Source organism: Xiphophorus maculatus, chromosome 18 (assembly GCF_002775205.1).
Source record: "Xiphophorus maculatus strain JP 163 A chromosome 18, X_maculatus-5.0-male, whole genome shotgun sequence".
NCBI classification, from domain to species: domain Eukaryota; kingdom Metazoa; phylum Chordata; class Actinopteri; order Cyprinodontiformes; family Poeciliidae; genus Xiphophorus; species Xiphophorus maculatus.
In genome coordinates, this window is record NC_036460.1 from 22590345 (window position 1) to 22613744 (window position 23400).

General features: G+C 39.7%; 1 protein-coding gene across 1 annotated transcript; it reads right to left on the reverse strand.

The window, feature by feature from the left end:
- slc1a5 (solute carrier family 1 member 5) lies at positions 1-11734 on the reverse strand. Its single transcript, XM_005804149.3, has 8 exons — positions 11048-11734; positions 6523-6565; positions 6366-6413; positions 6090-6256; positions 4900-5133; positions 4581-4775; positions 4306-4440; positions 1-3086 (listed from the first exon to the last, which is right to left on the reverse strand). The coding sequence occupies exons 1-8, from the start codon at positions 11587-11589 to the stop codon at positions 2858-2860; spliced, it is 1593 nt and encodes a 530-aa protein (XP_005804206.1). The 5' UTR covers positions 11590-11734; the 3' UTR covers positions 1-2857.
- Between the last annotated feature and the right edge of the window lie 11666 nt (positions 11735-23400).

Sequence of the window (23400 nt, forward strand, 5' to 3'; positions counted from 1 at the left end):
CGATTTAAGAAACAACAGTTTACTGTTTTTAACCAAATGACTACAGTCTGGCGGCACAAATTAGTTTTTTATCTAAGTATAGCCTCATCACAGTGAACTTCATTGCAACGAAAACAATATGATTTTACAAAACCTCCACATGATGTTTAGAACAGAAAAAGAAAACGGCATTGAAGTCTCAAATGTGGATCAGTAGAACAGCTGTACTGGAAAAATGCAGAACATTTCATCAGATTTCCACAACATATGGGACAACACAGGAGAAATGATGAGACTTCAGGTCTGCTATGTATATTCATACGTCAAAGGCAAAATTAGTTTTTTTGTTTTTTTAAAAAAATGTAATTCTGCTGCTATAATTCCCACTTAAAACATCAAAAACATGGGATAAATTATCAATCGAACCAAAAATTGTTTTAAACCAAAAGGACTTTTCAGTGTACATGTCACTCATGCGATTCAGCCTCACTCAACATGCACTTCAGAAACAAGCATAACAAAATGTGACAAACCTACTACCAACCATCTGGGAGAAAGAAAAACCAAAATTAGATCTATTGTTATTATATCACAGCACATCGGCAAAAAAAAAAAAATCCTTTAGATTTGGATTGAGAATAAATATAAACTATTACAAATGGACATTGAAAGACATATAGAGACCTAGAGCTTCAACGAAGAAGTGTTTCCTCTTGTGGCTGTAATATCCAAAACATAAATAAGTCCCAATAAGACATCCTTTTGCAAAGTTCATTATGTCTTCAGCTTAACGGTGAAACCAGTCCATCCGGTCCTGCTGCCAGACTAAAACCGTAGACGTGTCTGCAGTCGAAGGTAACTTGAGAATGGACATGGCGGACACAGTATGCATACCATACATTATGCAAGAAACTGGGGTCATCACTCTATTTATACTCTCGTAAAAAGCTGCAGCCTGCACAGAAGCAGCAGCGTGTGGGGAAGTCAGGGGAGGTGAAAAGAGAAAAATCCAAAATTAGTATAGATAATAAAAAGGTGTCATCATGCGTCCTCAAGAGTTCATTAAGCCTTCATTAAGCCGACTTTGATTTTTGGTCTTTCAGTACCTGAAGAACAAGGCGAACATCAAACCTGAGGCTTTGTTGTCTTTTTAAGAAAGTAAAGTCCGTCTAGAGAGACGAGTCAGAACGCTTGTGCTCCTTCATTTTCCTTTGGGACAATACCAAGGCTAATATTTCATCTTGTAGCCTTTGGAATACAATAACAACTATATAGCTTCCTCCCCACCCCCATCAAAAAGCATGGGGAAAACAAATATTAAGAGAACATTTGGTTATGAATAACCACAATTATAACAGATTACAAAGAAGCCTTCAATAAACACCCTCCAAACAACAACAAGAAAAAAAAACTAACTATAAAACATTTTTTCCAAATATCATGTTGGCCATTTTAATGCAGGTGTAAGGCGGATAGATGAACTACGTCCTTGCAGCATGGGGAGTTGGATCTCCCTCACCAAGGTGAAGGAATCATTGTGCTCTCTGCAAAGGGTGGGATACTAAAATAAAAGATGTAAAGGAACCAATTACAGTACAAAAGAATGGTTCCAATAACCTCTATATAGTGCAGATAGTTACAGATTGTACCTTTGGTTCTTCTGCAGATCTAAAAATCGGAAAAAAGTAATAATATAATATAATTTTCTAATATTATGAATTAAAATTGGACTGGACTTTGCTTTCAATCAGTCCTCCAATTAAACTTCCATGTGTCCCTGCAAAGTTAGCCAAAACAGTTTCAGATAGTCATAGCAAATGATAAAGCACAGCCTCTACTACTATGAGCAGCTGTGTGTGCTTCACCTACAGCAGCATGGAGCAAAACTGCTTCCTCTACATGTACAAAAGCATTTTGCTCAGAAATCGTCTTGTTTAAGGCAATGACTATAGATTACAGCAGCGTGTTGTAGATTGTTTATCTCTTCAAAGTGTCTACTTCAATTGAAAAACCTAAAAGAACACTAGCCGATAAAACGATTGGTCACAAATGATTGGTCACAATTCTAAACCAAAAAGGCATAAAGACTCTAATTTTAACAATGCAATGACAAACAAAAAAAAGAATAGGACTGTTATCCACTGCACAGTTTGTAACATTTGAGCACCGCTGCATTGATGCACATCTATTAAACTCTCCACTGGAAGAAACCTGCATGAAAGTGGCTATATGTATGGGGTTTTTTTGTCTGTTTTTTTTTTATTTTATTTTTTTAATCTGGATCCCATTTGGAAAAATATATCATTCTTATTGCTTTAATTTCACATGCGGCTTTACAAAACCTGACACGTTTGAATCTAAAAAAGCCTATGTGGTAACTATGGACGCTATTTTTTTGTTTTTTAAATATATGTATAAAAAGACAGTTTCTGTCAGAAGAACAGTGACGCACATGAGATAGGAGAACGCTTTAGAAATAGACATTCATATTCATTTGTCCAGCATGAATAAATGCGTCATGTGCTGCGCTCCTCGATGCAAATAGTCTGTTTTCGTTTAAGTGACTTATGAAACCTTCCAATCTGATTTCAGAGTAGACCATACATCAAATAAACATAAGGGAGAAGTAATAAAAAAATAATAATAAATCAGTCTTATACTCCCCTAAAAAATTAAATAACCCACTGAGTGTATCATGGTTTCTATATATCCCATAAGATATTGGCTGCACCCCGTCCAGAAATGTATTTGAGGTCCGAGAGCGTTGCTTTGCATTGTAGTGTGCATGTCCGTCCTCTCTCCTTGGACTCTTTTCTTAACAGGGGGAGCGTAAGTTTTGTGTTTCTTGGCGGGTTTGCAGTAGAAGTCACAATCTGCGTTACATGGACGACTCTTTCTCGGAAGAAAGGTCTCCTTTTGCGCCCTCCAAGCCTCGTTTATCGATGAGCGGCGAGTGCTCGGGCATGGCGGCGGACGCCTCTCTGTCCATCCTGACCTCGCTGAGCTCCTCCACTCCTTCGTGTTTGGATGTTTTGTCCACAAAGTGCTGCAGGAGCCCCGCTCCGAAGGCGTCGCCCTCCACATTCAGCACAGTGCAGGTGCGGTCACTAAAGAGGGACAAAACGGGATAAGAAGAGAGATTTAATGTTATGATGCACATTACGTATTGAAGCGATACAAGCCTTGAATTACATGCCAACCAGAAAGCCAAATTTTTGATTTTCCAAATGTTTGCTGCATCCCCCATGTATAGAATTAATTACATATGCCTCAATTCAATTTCATTTACAAACTAGACGTATTTCATGATTTAACAAAATTATTTATTGATCCTGTGCTGGAACACTTTATAAATTAATTTAAATTTCAACTTTAAACGTCAACTGTACCCATCAAACTCAGTGGGCGGGACAACTAGGGCAGCTTCTATTGAGACCCTGGTGTCTGATTGGCTGCTTAAAACAGCAGGTCAAGACAACTTTTCCCCCAACTTTGCTCACTCTGAGGTCAATGTCTTCCATTAAAAGTGCAGAAATAACTTCAATAGCAGAATTAACTTGTTGCAATTTATTTACACAAACTCTGGGTGAGCAACTTTAGCCCCTGTATCTCCAGTTGGATCTGAAACATGTCTAACAAGTTCACAAGAGAGTGCTAGCCGATGTTAGCTAGTGGGCGGGGCTAACGTTGATCCAGTTTGAAGTCTGTTGCCACTTTCTCCACACAGCACCACAGTGAGCTCTCCTGTGAACCTATTAGCAATATTTCAGACCAAACAAGACATGTAGAGGATAGAGTTGCTCTCCCATAATTTGTAGTAAATAAATTACAGCAATTTATTGAAGTTATTGCCACACTAGCAGTGAAAATATTGGCCCCAGGATCCTAGCAAACTTGGAAGTTGTCTTGACTTGCTCTTTGAAGCAGCCAATCAAATGTCAGGATCTCTACAGTAGCTCTCAGAATAACACCCACTGAGGTTGATGAATAGTTGACAGCTTAATTTAATTCATGATGTGACTCAGCACAGGAATATGAAACACTTTATTAAATTATAAAAAAAGTTATGTGATTTTTTAAAAAATGAGATATTTATTTAAGGCGCATATATAATTTCTTCTCCATTTAATTCCAGTTTTTATAAAGAATTTTTAGTTATTTATTTAATCATTTTTAGTTTTTATAAATTATTTCATAAGTGACTTATTTATTGTAACTTTGCTGTCTTCACTCTTGTGTTTTTATGCCCTGCTTTGTGTTGCTCTGTATAAAATTAAATTAATTAAAGTTTATGGTTGCAGTGTATGACGGTTGTTTTCTACTCACACAAGCCAGTCAACAGCCAGGATGAGAGAGATGTCACTGGTGGGCAGTCCAATTGCCTCCAGGATTATAGCTAGGGTCAGCACACCGCCTGCAGGTATACCTGCAGCTCCAACACTGGACGCTGTCGCCGTCACACTGACAAACACAAGGCACAAAGTCACCAAACTCAATTACCAAACTTTCCACACAAAGAAGGAGCTGTAAATGCATCATCGCATATAGTTTTAAACCTCTCCGCTTAAATGGAGTCGCATCACCGCAGACGTCAGACTTACAGGATGGTTATGACTTGGATAAAGTTGAGACTGGTGTTGTTAAGCTGGGCGATGAAAACCGCCGCCACACACTGGAAGAGCGCGGCCCCGTCCATGTTGACCGTGGCGCCGATGGGCAGGATGAAGCGGCTTATGTGCTTGGACACGCCGTTTTTCTCCTCCACGCACTTCATCATGAGGGGCAGAGTGGCAGAGCTGGAAACAGGAAACAGAGTTTCAGAGCAGAGGAGGAGTGTGGGTGCCTCAACAGGAGAGCCTCAGTTTGTGGATATTCAGCAAGCCCAACTGAGCAAACAGAGCCGAGTTTGAGGTGAAATACCTGGAGCTCGTTCCAAAAGCCGTGGCCAAGGCTGTGAAGATGCCCCACAGGAAGGTGTAGGGGTTCTTCCTGGTAAAAATGAAGTAGATGAGGGGCAGCACCAGCAGGCCGTGAATGGCGTGGCCAATCATGCAGCAGGCGATGTATTTTCCCAGGCTGGCAAACAGCTTGCCGACGTCGTCCATCTCCACAATCTTACCGGCGACGAGGAACATGATACCTACAGGGGCGTACCTGCAGCCAGACGAGAGAAAAGACCAGGACAATACTGCAGGTCAGGTTTCTGGAACACAGCACAAAGGAAATGTACCTCGCTGATAAAGGTTACTTAACAGACTTACAATGCTCTGTTTGAGAAAAACATTTTCTGAAAGGTCTCAAACTAGTAACACCCTGTAGATGTGTAAACATCCCTGATAAAGATGTCTAAAGAGCCTAGAAATAAAATCTTTCATTTCAGTACTATTTCAAAATGATGCTACTACTTGATTTTAGGAAACTTTAGAAAGACAAAAGCTTTAAGTTGAGTACATTATTTTTTTTCAGTGGAGGAAAAAGATGTTGAGAATAAAGCAAAATTATTAGTGTTGCACAATTTATAATCCTAAACTCTTGGGACCATTTACCGCAGACTTCAGACGTAGAGGATGGTTATGATTTGGATAAAGTTGTTAAGCTGGGCAATGAATTTACAATTTACATAGAAATCTAAATCAATTTTAAAATTCTGAATTATTATTTAGAAGAATTTTGCACTTGACCAGTGCCTAAAAACCTTTATTCATTGTAACAACAATGTATTCATGAAATGGATAACTCTGTGTATTATTTATTATTTCAACAGAATTTCTGGAATAAGTAAGTTTGTCTGAACTACTAATCTAATATTTGCACTGTAAAAAATTAAAACACTTCCCCTAAAAATTCAAGTGCCACCAGTAGCAGCAGAGATTATAAAAACATAAGCTTCCTAATGATCTAAAATTAATAATTTAAAATGTAATTATTGAGTAGTTAAGACAAACATGTAACAGAACTTTTGGGGGAAAGAATGCTGCGTTTCTGAAAGCTTCTACGGTCCTACTTATTAGTAGGTTGTTCAAATTTGAAATTTGTTGCAATTTTTCTGCGTCCTCCTCACTTTTGCAAACCCCCAAAACGACCAAACAAAAACAAGGGCGTTTTCTTACCACATGATCCAGGACACCAGCACCATGGTGGCCTCGTTGAAGGAGTTGAAGAACTTGATGAGGATCTCTCCTTCTTCGCCCAGCTTCCTCAGAGCCACACCGAAAACAATGGCGAACACCACCAATCCAAGGATGTTCATCCCGTCTTGATCTGTTCCAACGGGAACCTGAGAAGAAGCACGGATTTGTTTAGAAAAAAAATATATATAAGAGGAAGCAAAACATTTTAAAATGATTATCTGTGGAGTTTTGTTGATAACCAAATAAATCCCTCACCTTCTCTGGGATTCCGGACGCGTTTATCATCTTGTAGGAGGTTCCATACTAGTGGGGAAGAATTTTAAAAAAATTATTAAGAAATACAAAAGCAGCTTTTGTTATGTAAGGTTAATATCTAGAAAATAAAATCACAGATTTAAGGTCTAATGCTCACCGACTGAAAGGCGGCAGACACCAGGTTGGAGGGGAAGATGTTTCTGTGAACAGAAATGAAAACAACGCATATTATTTCACTTCCCACATACATGAGGAAAAAAACCCAAAGGTAATAAAACAGTGGAGCAGAAATGTTTAAGCCCATGTCTTACAACATCTGTAAGACGGATCAGTGTATTATAGCTAAATCCTTGAGCCTAATTTGAGCAGTTTATGTAGTTTTGCAGCACTACATCCCAGAGAACCTTGGGTTGTAGCCTTTTCTTCAGCTGCCACAAAGAACTAAACTATTAAACCTCTTTTCCCCCCTCCTTTGTGCTCCTATTATTTAATGCCATGTCTGCACTAACAAGCACAAAAAGCTTTTATATACATTAAGTCCAACTGCAAATTATATCCCCCCTCAAGAACTCGTAAAGCCTTGTGCACTCGATACCCCTGCTCTCAGCCGTCTGCAGTGGATTTGGAGCAATAGGGATTAACTTCACAAGCTCCTTCTTGTCAGCCAATCATTGGAAACATCAGGCTCAAACATCATGTGATGAGGCGGCATGCAACTGAAAACAAAGGCTGAAAAAGGCTTCCAAGAATACAAGCTTTGGACCTCTTAATGTACCATTCTTACGTTTACTGGATATTTGAAAATGGAGGAGGGAAAAAAGATTATCAGCGATACAAGCAATAATATAGATCCATATTTATTACAGACGCTCCTATCATTCCGTCAGACATTGGAATTGGAGCGTCTTTCTTCAATCGGCTCTTATAGATGACCAGCATGGTCACATCCTGAAAAATGGATTTCACCTTTTGCCGACAATCTTTTTCCTTCCACTCAACTTTCCATTAATGTCCTTGGATACAGCACTCAGTCTTTAGCAAAGTATACTTTTGGGTCTCACCTGCCTTTATGTGGAAGTAGTTTAGCATTAGCAATGTTGATTGTTTCGGCCATAACTCAAGATTTCTGGATTAAAAACCTTTTTTATTGGTCATATAATATTGATATTTCCTGAGGCCTTTTACAAGTTTAAACCCATAGCAACAAACACCTGAATTAAAGCACTTTGAGATTAATTTATTATTTTAATTAGATTTCCTATTGTAATCTAATGTATTTAGATGGGGTCATCATGACTGCAGAAGATGAAATGCCTGCATGGCACCGTCCACTGTAACTTGGAACATTCAGTAGTTTACACCAAAGATCACACCTAAGCAGTCTGGTCCCTCTTCCCTATTTTGGAGGTGACTTTGTCCCACATGTTGATGTGAAACTCCATCATGAATACCAGCTTTCCAGTGAATCATCCTCAGCCGATCGCGTCAGTGTTAGAAGAGTGCATCAAATTCTGAGAGTGTAAGGTCTTCTAGGAGTCACAATGTGACATTGCTATGTAAATTGTGAGATAAAACACAAAGGTGTCCTTGTCATGCCAACGCTGACTGGGACACACAAAGCATTCCATCACATGCTGCTACGAAGGAATGTCCTTTTAAGTTTGACGTCGACTTGGAGTTTTGTTGCCTCCCCCGATCCAGGGCAGGGCAACAAGGAAGAATAAATGTTTGGCTTTAAACCTAACAACTGTTAATATTGGTGATTCATGAACGCATGATAAACAAAAATGATCTTAGTTTTTATTTTTGGTATGAAGATGAAAAATCAGCCAAGTTAGCTAACCTAACTGGGGTATATCGTAAACAGCTACGTGGTCTTCTAGGAAAAATCCATATTTACTTTCATATGTTTGTGCTGCTCTAGATAAACATCTTTCACTGCATGTAAATCTAACAGGTGACATCACACCTGACCATTGACTGTACAAGTAGACATTTGGTTTATGTGTGAAAGGAAAAAGCAGGAGATAAGAAATGTCAACACGGATGCATAGGAGTGCCTGCAAACCTGCTGTAAACTGGGTCCGTCTGACCCTGCTAGCAGCGTGGCCAGTTTTAAAGATACAGTAACTTATCCCCAACCAAACGGCGACATTAAACCCGACCTGGATCTGTGAGCCGGGCTGCTGTTTCTCAAACAGCTCAGATCCACCCGGCTGTGAAGCCACCAAAACACAGAGAGTAAGACGGGGAGAGGGGGGTGGGGGGCTCCTTCTAATGAAAGACCAGCTATGTGATTAGGATCGTGTGGAAGCACACATGTGCGTGGTGACGGCATGTGCCGAACATGAGATAAACGTCTTGTCAGGCTGGAAACAAATGATTGCTGTAGTCAAATGCTGAACTCAGCCACCTCAGTAAAACTGAGGTACAAACTGTTTTTTCTATTTTTTTTAGTCCTCTTGAGGTCTGTTGACACCCATGGCATGTCTATTTTTAGTAAACGAATGCATCTCAATTACCGTTTCTCTGCGGGGTTTTTTGTGTTATTCTTATGCTTTAACTTACTCTACTGAAGATGTCATTTTTAATTGTTGTTGTAATTGCTGCTAGTTTCTCGGTAACCCCTCCCGTTCTATCGCCTCAGGCCTGTTGTCTTGTCCACATTCTTTATGAAAAATGCATTCTAATAAAACACTGACAGATTTTCTAATTATGTCCTGGTATTTCAAACCCTACAAAAGAAGGAGGGTGTGCTTACTTTACTCCCATGAACCTAAATATGAGGTTCTGCGTCCTTAAAATTAGGTGATGGTGTTGCCAGTCACGGAGCGGGTTTTGCAACCTGCCTTGATAAATATTGGGAGGCAACAATGTTAATCTTTTAATGACAGTCAGGTTACTTGAAACTCTTTGTGAAAAATGCTCCAAGCATTGCTATGGCTTTAATCATGTGTGCATTGAGGGACAGCCTCCTACCCCTGCATGGTTTTTATTTTTCTGTATCCTTTGATCAACACCGAAATAATCTGCTTGTGGGACAAAAGAGAGAGTTTGGAAAATCAGAGGCGTATTTGCATCCAAAGTGATGGGATCATGCTAATGACTAAATACTTTCTGTCCTGTTGCACCGTGCAGTTTTCTTAAAAATAAGAGCTGCTTTTCCAGGAAGTGGATATTTGTGACTAGGTGGCACTGTAGGAGGAGGGAGGAGGAGCAGGAGATGTGGAAAATACATCCATAATTACTAAAAGCTGCCTTGAAAATAACGTTATGCAACAGCTGCACTGAATGTGAGCACACTTCTGGACGGGAATGAGTAATCAAGTTGTTTCTGCTGTTTTTTTTGTTTAGGTAAAAATTTAGTCTCTTCTAGGAAAAGCAAACTCCAAGGACTCTTGTGAAACATAGGTCGGTTTCTAGCATTACGGTTGCTTTGAGGATATAAAAAAAAAGTTACAAAACTACGAATATTCACAAAGCAAAAAAATAAAACCTAAACTAATTTACAAGCTAATAATAGTCTGTTACATGACAAAAAAAGTTACATTTAATGTGAAATAAACTCTTGAAAATCATGTTTAGCTCTTGTTTTTTTTCCTGTCTCCAGAACAAATAAACTGACAATTTGTCAAAAGACACTAAGATCCCACTCAATTGTTATTCTACTCTAGCACAGCTGCTTCCATGTACTCGAAAGTAAGGTGGAGAAACAAACGTCCCATAAATATGACACATGCATAAAAACGTAACGCTAGCAAGGAGGAAAAACCGGTTCAGGCAGCCAGCTTCCTGAATTAGGACACACCAGAGCAGATTTGTAGATGTACAACTTGAGTCTAAATATAATCCAACCAGACATCAGCCAGCTGCAGTCTGGTTCGATGCGGTACTCTGCTTTCTGTGAACGGAAACCCTCTGACTTCACTGGAACAAAGGAAGGAAACTATGGTACCACTTATTTTGATTTTTTCTTCTGGTAACAGGAAGAGGTCTGGCCTTACTAAAGAAAAACCATGACACATGTGATGTGAATAAAATGTACAATAAGCCATCACCACTTGTTAAAAACTTTAAAAAGTAATTAATACTCTGGTGTGTTTGAGGGCAACAGTGATGTTGTTACACTTCTTTAAAGTGTGAGGCCAAGAACCTCATGGTGCATTCAGGTACAACCCCGTACCTGGGTTAGCATTTAGGCTAATTTCTGAAAATAACCTCAAGAGGACAGACTTACATATTCGTGACTTTAAGAGAGGTCACGATATGTAAAACATGTCCAGTTAGGTCCAATTTATAGGGTCGGGATTCGGGAAAAAGTCATTCAAAAAGGAACATTATTTTAAAAAATAAGTCAAGCAATACATCGACTCTGTTAATTACTTTTAAGATATATAGTTGACGTCAATGATTAGGAGATTTATTTCATCATTTGACTTGGTTATAAACAGTGGAGTTAATGCGCGCGTGTAAAGAGCGGCAAAGAAGCGCGTCTCGTGCCGTGGGGGGTTTAACACGCTCGAGGAGACAGAAGCTGATGCAACTGCTTGATGTTGTTACAAGAAGAGCGCGAGCTCTCCACCAGGTGAACCCTGGCCTCGTGCGTAATATGGCTGTAGTAACACCACGGCAACGGAAATAAATGTATGTTGTGGGTTAATATGAACGACTTTCAGACTCACCTGATCAGGTCTAAGAAGGAGTCTATAACCTCTTTGTTCGCCGGGATATCGTCGCTCATGTCTTTAGCGTTTGCGGTGGTGTTCATTTCCACATTTCCCGGCTTGATAATGAAAGCCATCACCACTCCGATGGACGAGGCTATCAAGGTGGTGACCAAGAAGAACAGCATGGCCCAGCCACCCAGTTTCCCCAGAGCTTTGGGGTCGATGCTCGCCGCTCCGGACACCAGGCTGCACACCACCAGCGGGATGATGATCATCTTCAGCAGCCGGATGAGGATCTCGCCGGGGAAGCCGATGTAGATCTGCTGGGTGAGGGTCGGCGACGCGGTGCGCACACCGAGCCCAATGAAGACCCCCACGATGACCCCGGCCACGGTCAGGATCACCAGCAGATTCGCCTTGACGATCCTCTTTACCCGCTTGGACATCGGTTCCGGGATGCCCTTCCGCTGCCCGGTAAACCCGTTGGCAAGCGGCCCATCGCGGTGCGCCTCGCCGTTGGATGCCTTCACTTCCTCCAGATCCACCGTCTCTGCCATGTTGCTCAAAGTTACCTTAACTCAAAACTAAACCTTAAGAAGAACACTTCGTTTTTATCGTGAGTCTAAATGCGGCTGGAGTCTTTCAGAGCGTCGGCGCGGTTCACTTCCTTCTCTCCGGGTTGTTCTGACGCGGAGCAGCAGATGTGGCCACAAGTTTAACCGGCGTTTTAAACCTCCGCCTCCGCCCCTTTTACGTAAAACTGGGCGGGTTGTGTTCCGAGAGGAAACGCTTGTCGACTGCGCAGTCATAAAAAAAGAAAAAGAAAACTTTTGGCCTGTGTGCCATTAGTATACTCTTTGTTTACTTGGAGTTTTATTTTAATGTTTGAAAACTTGCTGCGAAAGTGAATTACTACAGTGGCCGCCTGGAGACATAAACAAACTTTGAGAAACAGCCTTCCATTTAGTGTATGACCATTTAAATATCCTTATATAGTAGATTCATAAACAAGCTTTCTTGGTTGGGATTAAATATTATACCACATTCACATTTTTTTTCTTTTTAACAGTAGAAACTAAAAGCAAATAATTAAAATATTTAAAGATAAAAACATATTTAGCTCATGTTTGATCAGATGAAACCTGTAATATCTGTTGCATCATGCTAAAAAGTGGCACTACAAGACAATTTCCTTATGCAAATATAACAACTGTGCTTGCAGTTTCATAACGAATGAGAATATGTATATTTTATTTTATTGAATTCTAAATAGGATGCAACAGAATGAAGCAGCATACCTCCATAACATATCTCAGTGAAACCATAGAAATGAAGAAAACAATTAACAGCATTTTCCTCATTTAAATGTTTCAGATCGTCAAGCAAATTTGAATGCCAACGATAATCACAAAAAACGGTGTTTAAGTTATTATTTTCTTTTTTTATTATTATTATTAATTGGATGATTATTAAGATAAAACTGTTATCTGAACCAACCTGGCCCTACGTCTTGTAGAACCTTGAAGTAAATGCAAGACACAAACTCTAATGTTTTGCACTCCAGTAATCCACAGTGAATAAAGTGGACCTTCCCAGGAATAGCCAACCGAATTTATTTGAAGAATTAATCAACGACTTATCCAGGAGCACAACAGGCATCACTTTCCTAAAGTTACGCTCAACGTTAGAGTGGGTAAATACGAGTTATGATGAACCCTACAGATAGAAACCAAACCACATCAAACATTTCACGGAAGTTCAGTGTTGCATACATTGGCTTGCAGAACTATTCACACGATTTCAATCTTTTTCTTACTTTGTTCCTCTACAACTACAAACCTTGTATTCATGTGCGAAGCCAACATACAGTGGAAATGATTGTGAAGACGATCGAAGAAAAATGAGACATTCTTCATCTTGTTTTTTCGCGAAACAAAACAAAAGATCTCCATTGTGCATTTGTATTTATCCACTTAGAGTCAACATCTTTGAATAACTGTCATCTGAACCTGCTGGCGTTTTAGGCTTTGCTCTACCAGCATCGGGAAACTGAAAGTTGCATGCAATTTTTCTTGCAAAAAAAGTCTAATCTGAGTCAGGCTGGATTGAGAGCATCTCTTAACATCATTATTCAAGTTTTGCCACAGATTCTCAGTTGAATTTAGGTCTGGACTTTGACTGGGCCATTCTATGACATTCTAAGATGGCATGATTTTCTTTCAACGACAGCATTCCCCCTATCACTATTCCTTTAGGCTAGATTCGCCCAGTGCCAAATATCCCTTTGAAAGACTCCTTTTGCAGCTCCCCCAGAGTGACCAGGGGCCTCTTGGTTGCTTCTCTGAATTATGTTGTCTTTGGCTGATCGGTTTAGTTCTCTCTTAGTAGGTTTTCCTGCTCCATTTTTTTCAATGATGGGGAAAAAAACAGGGCTCTATGAGATATTTAAAGCTTGGGATCAGGTTGTATGATCTGGTTAACAGGTGGCTGAATTCAGAAAGCAACCGGTTGCCCTAAATTTTATTTAGAGTGTCAGATTAGAAGGGGTTGAATACAAATGTACTCCTCACTTTTCAGAATTATATTTGAAACAATTTCAAACGGAGCGAAATTTGTCTTCAGTATTTCAACAGTTTGATGCAGAAAAGATTTAACTCAGATAAGTACATTATGACAAGGTAATGCAACTTTCAAAATATTCAAAAGAAATTCTGACTTCTATCCAAATGATACAATCAGTTAAATGTAATCCTGAATGCCTTTAAGGTGTGTTGCATTCAAAATGAAGCCACATGGTCTAATCCTGTCCCAGATTACTCCGTTTTATTAGAGTGGTAGTTAAACTAGGGCGCATTAACCGAAGAGAGGCGGAGCATTTCTCCACAGCTGTATGCTGCCACTGGACTTTGATGCGGCCTCCCTCCTTTGGGTGTTTATTTGCTCTCCTCCTGAGTGTCAAATAGACAAATGGGCACTGAATTTGTTTTGCACTTGAAACATCAAACATCGTGAAAAGTCAGACAGCGATAACAGTAACCTAACATCTGCAAGGGGCGGGGTCAAAGATGTCCGCTCTCCAACTGCGCCGTTTCTTATTTGAAGATAGCTGTGATAAGCCTCTAACATATGTGATTAAAAAGGTCTGAATGAAAGTGAAAAGCAGAAAATGAACGAGTGAGAAGGAACGACTGGTGTAAGGGATCAAGTTTCCCTGAGAAGAAGGCTTCCTGGCTGCTGCCATGCAATCTTTGGCAGGATGTCTTTTAAACCGTAACTTGAGACTGGCTCTCATTGTCTGGGATACAGAGGCCTACAGTCCGATATCTGAAAAATGTGCGTGCATTCTGATCCGAGACTCTCTGGAGTTACCTTACACTCAAACAACAAGCCAAATGTTTTTCTTTTTCTTGTTTTTTCAACAGGTCCCACTGGTAGAAATTGGTGGGAAAAGCACCTTTAACACCAAAGAAAGCCCACAGGACCAGAACCCAGGCTGGTAGGGAGCTGTCCTCACAGCAGCCCGTCTGTTATATCAAGCTGGTTCCTTTGTTCCCGCTGCCTGTGTGAATGATTGCAAGGAATCACTGTGCTTTCGTGAAACAGAGCACTACCCTATGAGAAAGGACAACCTTAACGGCTGAATCCACAGGAACATGCCAGCGTGGAGTTTTTCTAGAGTAGAGCCCCATCTATAAAAACAAGCGGTGTGTGTACAAGGTGAGGGGTTTGAAGGCTGACCTACATATTTTCTCCTATGCATCTTCCATGATGATATCTTCTTACCACTTTAGATGTTTTCTTATCTACACATAATAGCACGCAAAAAGTAATATAATTTACCTAAATTTGGCTAAATTTCACATTTACATACGGCAAATTCTTCTTAGAGCAAAAAAATCTTTTCAGTTTATTTTTCAATTTAATTTCTTTTTTAGATGAACGTTTGAGGATGAATTCCCTACAAAAACAACTTAAAGTCTTTGAGATGTGTCTATTCATGTCATGAAGTGGTTTGGTGTTGATGGTGAGGCAGACGCAGCGGACCCAGGTATGATGAATAATGAAATTTAATTAAGAAATTCACAGTCCAAACAACGAGCAGCAGGCACATGGACACACTGACGACGAATAAGCTAGACATTGACGAGGACCCGACGAGGAACAAGGAACACAGGTGGAGTTAAATACATGGGAGGGTAATGACAGAACGAGACACACCTGGGAACAATCAAGGGGAGGACAGGACAACGAAGAGACTCAAGGACACAAAAAGCTCTAAATCACAGGTGTCAAACTCCAGTCCTCGAGGGCCGCTGTCCTGCAGTTTTTGGATGTGCCACAGGTACAAAACGCTGGAATGAAATGGCTTAATTACCTCCACCTTGTGTAGATCAGTTCTCCCAGCCTTGCTAATGACTTAATTATTCTATTCAGCTGTGGTGCAGCAGAGGCACATCTAAAAGTTGCAGGACAGCGGCCCTTGAGGACTGGAGTTTGACACCTGTGCTCTAAATGAACACAGAAAACACAGATCCTGACAATTCAAACTTTGCACAGCTAAAGGTTTTTATCAAAGTTTTTTTTCAAAGTAGCTAAAGTGGATTAAGAGCATCTCACATCACTTTTCAAGGCTTGCCACAAATTCTCAATTGGATTTAAGTTTGCACTTTGACTAGGCCATTCTGATACACAAATAGAGCTCTGGTTCTATGTTTAGGATTGGTGTAGAGCTGAGACTCTTACTATGCATTGAAAGACACACACATAAATGTGTGTGTGTGTGTGTGTGTTTTGGTTGGTTGTTATGTGCTCCAAATTATTACAATTAAGTAAATATAAACTTGGATTAGAATATATTTTGATAACAACTAAATGAACTATTAAGCCATATTGCAAAAGAAAAAAACTGTTATAATTAATAAGGTAATTTCTAATCTATCAGTACAAGGTAATTGCAAAGTAATTTCATTGTGCCCCTGACATGTAAATTTATGGCTGGTCTGTCGTAAACATCAGCATTCTTCAATATATTGTTCAAAACTAACTATTAATCATTAGGAGTCACCTCCTCTGATCTACAGTGAGGAATTTACAGCCCAAATGTTGAAATTACTGCTTGATAATGCAGCGAATAGATCTGGAGTAAAAATAAATAAACAGGAAGTTAAATATCTAAACCGTCTCTCTACAGGACAGGTGAAATAAAGGATGACTGGTCATTAAAATGTAGATACGGTGTTATGAAAAAAATATATTTCCTCTCGCACAGATTCATTTTGTTGAAATACTTTACATGATCAACTTAATTTTGATGCCGAAAAAAACTCTGGTCATCTGAATAATATATCCATTGTTAAATCTGGCATGGAACTAACAAAGTATTTCAGAAAAACAACATACCTAAACTGCTTTAGCAACTAGAAAATGTATCTCTTATTCATGAAGGGTCAGTTCAGCACCACCAGTTCTAAGTTTTGGGGAGTGAGGTCGTTTACAAAAAGGCTTTCATTTTACCAGCAACAGATGCTGAAGGATGCATGTTTTTTTGGGGAGTGGGTTTTGCAAACTCATTCTGGAAACACAAAACTGTTACAAAAACCATTGTTTAAAAAAAAAAAAAAAAAAAACTGCGTTTGGTGGATGTAGGAGATTGCTGAGTCATGGTGAGAGTGCAGCAGAGAGCCATTAGGAGTGTGGAGAAATAAGCTGAATGGCTTTTGTGCACACATTCTCATGAGTAATGTAATAAATCAAAGTAGTTTGTTTATACATGTGAATGATAGCATCAACTCAGGTCACGTCAGAGCCCTGTTACGTAAACCAGAGTTGGGAATAATGCTGTGGTCTTGGTCTCTTAACCAGCCTACTCGTCACAGTGGAAATGTTTCTGCTTTAAACGTGTTGGCGCTCATGTTTGAACTTCCCCACTTCCAGCTAGTCATATACCAATTAATCGGGGAGACCTGAACAACTTATTAACTTTGGATTTATTTGTGTCTTTTATTAAAACGGGGATTAACAGTTATGTAAATGAGTAGTATTGCAGGGCGGGGACATAAAAGCATGACAGAGGCAGAAGTTCTGGTTGATAAACCTATTTCCGAGTTGTAAACTCTAGTCGAACATTTATTGATTTTATTATAGTTATTTTAGACTTGTCTTGGGCATGCGTCCATGTATGTAGTTTTAACATTACAACCTTCTCATGATGATACGTTTCCTGATATAAAATAATGACATTTTTGTTAAGTAAGGAACATTTTTATCAGGATTTTCTACCAAAGCTTCAAGACAAGCATGCAAATATCCAAACTAATGCACATGTACAGTATGTGTTATGTTTTACCTCTTTCTCAGTCGGCCCCGGATGTGATCTCAAGGCCAGTAAACCCAGTTGATCTCTGGGATCATTACATGCTCATGAAAGACTTTCCGTACCTATTTACACATTTACACTTTGTCGCCACACGCTCATGCTTTTATGTGCAACCATCCTGTATGTCTGTTGCAGCCTGTCGATGGTTAATAACTCAGACTACTAGAGCCGTTTCATAACAGTTACTAGTGGACTGCTGATTTATTTCTCGTTTAGTAACAATGGCAATAAACAACACTAAGCTGCTAAGAGCATTTATGTCCATGGGGTATGTGCCATAGTCCCTAAGCCACTTGGTCAGGCTACTGTAAGCTTTCTTGTAAAAACAGCTCAGTTTTTACTAAATGCTCAGAGATCAAATATGTAATTATTTTTGACCATATGCTTACACTTAAATCCAGCCTAGCTTATGGTGTTGCTTCATGGTCAAGAAACTTGGATGACATTCAACACTTCATCCATGGTTTTGCAAACTAAATTGCATTTTTATATATAATCTCATAATAGGTATACGATTTAGGTCATAGTTCTGTCTCTCCCATCCTACGAACAGGTCAGTAGGTCTTTATATTAAGAATTATCAGTTAATTTTGTCTTTACTTCTCATGAATACTAATTTTTTTTCAACAGTTCCATACATTATTTTACAAATTTCCAAAGTTTTGATAGCCCCTGAACCTTTTCCCTCTTTTTTATGCCACATTAAGACAAGCTTTAACATATTTTGTTGGAACTCTCTGTGTTTAACCATCACAGTAGCACGTTGATATCAGGATGTTAAAAGATAAATGATTTTTAAGCTTTTCACAAAGAAAAATCTGCAATGTGTGACAAAGTGTATTTAACCCTGATACTCTGATAACTGTAAACAAAATCCAGTGCAATTTATTTACTTCAACGTTCACTTAATTCGTGAACAGACTCATCCGAGTGCATTTTAACCCAAATATATTTCCTGTGAAGGTTTCAGACATTTTGTTAAAGAGCTTCAATGAGTAAACATCACGGCTTGACAGGTGAGACATGTGTCACATGAAAAAAGACTCAGAGTTCAAAAGACTTGAGAAATGGGCAAAGACTCATTTTCCAGCAGAGAATCTGTTGTGAGAATTGTTGTTCACAGACCCTTTGCTTCTAATGTGACCAAGCTATTTTGAATGAAAAACAGGTTTTAGATGTGCAAAGCTGGTACACACATCCCATGGGGTGAACAGTCCACACACAAAAAAATAATGTAATGAAATGCAGTGAGTGGTGGTGAGGAAGATGCTGAGGACCCAGGTTGGAATGAAGAAGTGATGATTTAATAATGAAAATACAAATACAAAAAATCCAGGCAGCACAGATTGAGCAGGAGACTTAAAGCTCAAATACTGGAAGCAACTGGTTACAAAATATCCAGCAGACAAGCCGTCAGACTAGACAGCCACACAGATAAGACAAGGACCCGACGAGGAACAATGAATACAGGTGGGATTAAATACGCAGGGAGACAATTAGGAGAAACAAGGGACAGCTGGAGACAATCAAGGGGTGGACAGGACAACACGGAGACCTAATTAACTGAAAACGACACAAAAACCTAAATTAACACAGAGAGAAAAAACCAAAACCTTACAAAAAAAATAACAATTTCAGATTTTAATTGTAAATTGTATTCAAAATAGTGTTGGTCTGCCAAATAAAAGCCCTATAAAATGTATACAAGCAGGGGACTAATGTGAGAAAAGATGAAGGGGTACGAACGCTTCTGCAAGGCACTTTATTGTTCGTTTTGAAAGCAAATGAACAAACTTTAGTGAGAGCAGAAAACCTTCTTTTGTAATGTGTAACTAAGTCTTGTTGCGTCCCTTTGCCATTTAACAGTCATCTATTCTTTACTCGAAAGCTGAAAGACAAACTCTTTTTGCAACTTCCTTTGGATAGCCGTGCATCGTTAAGGGTCCTTTTTTCCATTTGCTGCTCATAAGGCAGCTGTCTAACTTAGTTAAGGACACACCCTGCACATCCACATAAGGAATTTATTTATAGGGAAAGCGTGTTTACGATGCACCATGTGTCAGAAAGCAGTTTTACAAACCCTGCATCCCCCCTCAGTTTTCTCCTCTCCTTGCTGAAAGAGTAATTGTACCTGGGAATGCTGACACATAAGTGATGTATTTAACCATATGTTTCATTGAGTTAGCAATTAATCTGCAGATTGTGTCAGCACTGGGACGTTCATATTCTGTTATTGCTCCTTTTTTGTCTTTCAGTCGACTAACGTTAACAGAGAGCAGCGAAGGAGCTCAGCAAATGGAAATCATTTCTCCTCCTCCGCCTCTCTGGAGGGGCTTTCGTAACCAGATCCCCCCTGCATGCTGTCTCTGCAGTGGGCAGAGAGTCGGTTACCTGCTAGAGGTCAAAGCCGAAAACACATTCACAGAAGCGCCGAGACCTTCGCCCTGCTGCATTGTGGAACAGAAACGGTCCACAAACACCACATTGATGACGTGCGTGTGTCGCGGCGTTGTGTGAGTTGTACAGTACGTGAAGGTTTGTGTCACTGTGTGGATCTGAATAAACAACCTACACGAGGCCGAGGTCAATCGATGCAGAGAGGAAAACAATCTGCTGGATGTTTTTTTTTTTCTTTTCTTTTCTCTGTGCTCCATAGAGCTCAGTTCAACTGGAATGTGTTACATTACTCTCATCCTTATTCATATGGTGCTAATCACAGCAGGATATGAGGCATTGTTTTCCCAAATAATCTTTGGAAAAACATTTTTTTTTTTAATGCTTCTTATTCACCTTTTGACGCTCTTTTTGTTGAGCACTGATGAAAATCCTTTTGCCCTTTCACCCGCTGTATTTTTTCTTTCTTCTTCATTTGATTTATAGTCAGACCCAGAAAAGCACACAATGGGCAGAGTGTGGTTGCGTGTCTTGCACCACTACATCATCTCTAGCAGGACTTTCCATGTGCAGCTGATTATAGTGGCCTTGCGGACCCAAAGAGAATTTCCATAAAGAATAATTGATAAGATTTGTTAGTCGAATAGATGGTGGGGGAGACCATCGTAGCTTGAGCCTTAAAATATTCAACATTTTAAGCTAATTTAATAGTATGAGCAGGCTGTACTTTATCTGGGGAAACATGTTACACGCCCTGTAGCTGGTTGTGAATGACTCGGCTGGTAATAGTCAGTTTCACTCATGTTCCCTCGTGGCTAGCCTCTCAAGCAAACATGATTTTTGTGTTTTAGTTTTAAATTTTAAAAGGGAAATGATCTTTTCAAAGATAATGTCAGTGCATATTTCCACAAGGTTCAAAATGTGTTTCCAGAAAGATTTCAGAATCTGAAACGAGTTTAAGCCTCTAAACGTTATCACATTTTCTCTTTGCACACTGTTCTTCTCAACTGAGATAAAGTTAAGCTTTGAATGCTTAACTTAGTCTGCCATGACTAATTAATTGTTTTAGGACTATGCAGCCTGAATTAGTGTAAAAAAAAATACAAAATTCTAAAGATATTTAGTATCTTAACTTTTTTCAAAATGCAATTTCTTCATAAGTAGTGTGAATGCAATTATCAAGCAAATCCCAATATGTCTTCTAGTCATTCTAATTGTGCTAATGAATGATGCAAAAATAGTAAAGAGTGGGATAAGTAAGCAGGTAGCCAGAGGCAACGCAGTTGGCTAGTGGGCTTTATTTTAGCTGAGCAGTCAAATAAAAATGTACCTGCCACCAAACATCTACAGTATTTGACCAGTGCGTGGACTTTAGCCTTCAAGGTCTCAAAGGTCTAACATTGTGCAACATTCATTAGCTTCGTGAATGCTTGCTTCAGGCTCGAGGATGAAAATGTGCTTCAGCTGTGTGTCGTCATTTAATACATGTGTTTATCCTCAGTAAATGAGCCAGATCTCCCAGTACATTTATCCAGTCCAGTCAGGCCGCTTTGTTGCAGTGGTCCTGCCACACCTCAGAGCATGAATGGTTATGCAAAGTCATCGGGCAGTCATATTAGATCGGTACAGCAAGTCGTCTCAAAAGCCCAGATTTGTATCTGAGCTGCATGTCTTTATGTCTTTTATTTCTCGCTCGTTTTTCAAGGGAAAGCTGTTCTAGCTAGATAGACCTTTGACCTGGCCTGTTGAATTTGAGATATGTGATCTTGTACCAAAAGGTTCACTAGCAGCTGAGGTAAAAGTAGCCAAGTAAGCGTCTGGGAGAGCAGGCAGCATGTAGACTAAAATTGCAAGCCAGAACACAATCTCCCCACAGGACATTTGCAGGGAACATTTGAGGCAGAGGCAGTATAAACCAGCCTGAACAAGTAAGGACTCTGGTTTGCTGAGATCAACACACCCTTCTTGCTAGGCTCCCAGCCCACTCTCTTCCCCTGCTCCTTTGCCCGCGCTCCTGTTTTGGCAGTCATGCGATACCGTACTGCATGGAGGCGATCAGAATCTCCTCTTTTCAGTGGTCTGCCCTCGCCCTGTCTTGATTTCGACATCCCGCTCTACTCTCGTACAGTAGATGTCTTAGTTTGAGGCTCGGTCAGTTGAACAAAGGACTAAAAGGGAAACGTTATGACCATAAAGCTCCTTTTACTGTGTTTTTTTGAAAAAGTGAAAAGAGAAAGGCATAGAACCGCCATTTGGTATGATGCCAATGAGTCGATCTGAAGGGATTAAGCTTTTCATTTATTAACACTGACCACCTATGTTGCTGAGTCATCATAACTTGAATATTTGCTCTTCGAACTTGCCTTACGCAGTTTGCACAGCCACACATCTGCGTGTCAGGGAGTGGCATTTACATTTAATGACCGTAGAACCACGTGGATCTACATTTTCTGCTTCTTTTTCTTGTTTGCAAAGGGAATCATGTCATAAGCTTTTGACATTTTGTTGCATTATGACCAAAAGCCTCAGTGTGGCATACCAACACAATGTTGTGCATCCAATGGAAGGAAAGGAATACATTGTTTTTACCATTTTAAGAAATAAACATCTAAAAATGAGGCGTACATTTGAATTGAGCTACTGTAACTTGCTGAACAAACCTTTTCAGTGATTACATCTGCAACTCTTTTTGGGATATGTCGCAACAAGCTTTGCACACTTGGAGGTTGGGATTGTTTTTTGTTGTTTTTTTTATCATAGTCTTCTTGTCAGGACTTTTGCTGCCTCTGACAAGGTTTTGTCCGTTTGCTGTTCTTCTGCGATGCCATGCTGCGTCTGCGTTTGGACACTGTAATGAAGGTCTTCATTACTTAGCTGGAAACACTTAAAATGTGGGTTGAATGATAAAAGAAACGGGTACAAACAGATTGAAGTATCTTATTGATTGTGTGTTTTTATGCAGTGGCATCTGGAGCTGATGGTGTCCTGTTAAAATAAAACAAACCAATGGATACAAGTATTGTGACTGTTTGAAATGCACTGAAATGTTTTGTGTAGCTGTGGCTTACCTCTGTCTCTTCCTCTGCAGGGTGTTCAGGCTAAAAGAGTCCCCAGGGGCCCGAGCACCTTTTAAAGGTTCCGGAAGAGACCAATGCAGATGGAAGAGGGGGAGCAATAGAACTATGCACTTTAGAAGTTTAATGTTGGATTTTTATTTATAGAAATGTCCTTTTAGAAATTTAATGTCTGTTTAAAAATGAATAGTATTTGCTAATATTATTCTGAATATTTGGTTGTTTTTGTCAAGTTTGTTTGTGTGTATGTATTTTGTATTACCCTGTGTCTTGGTGGGTTTGTTAATTGGAGCCGCCAGAGACTATAAAAGGCTGCATGTTGGGTGGATGCTGCTGAGACCCCAAGGCCATTGTAAGCAGGGTTGTCTGTGTGAACCTGTTAAATGTTGGTGAATAAACACCCAGTGGGTCTGCACCGTTTCTCTGCCTCAAGACTCCTACTTAATCCAGCCGCTAAGGGCCTTTCTAACAGACACAAAAGTCTTGTCGTGTCCCTTTCACAATTTTATTGTCTGTAGGTGACT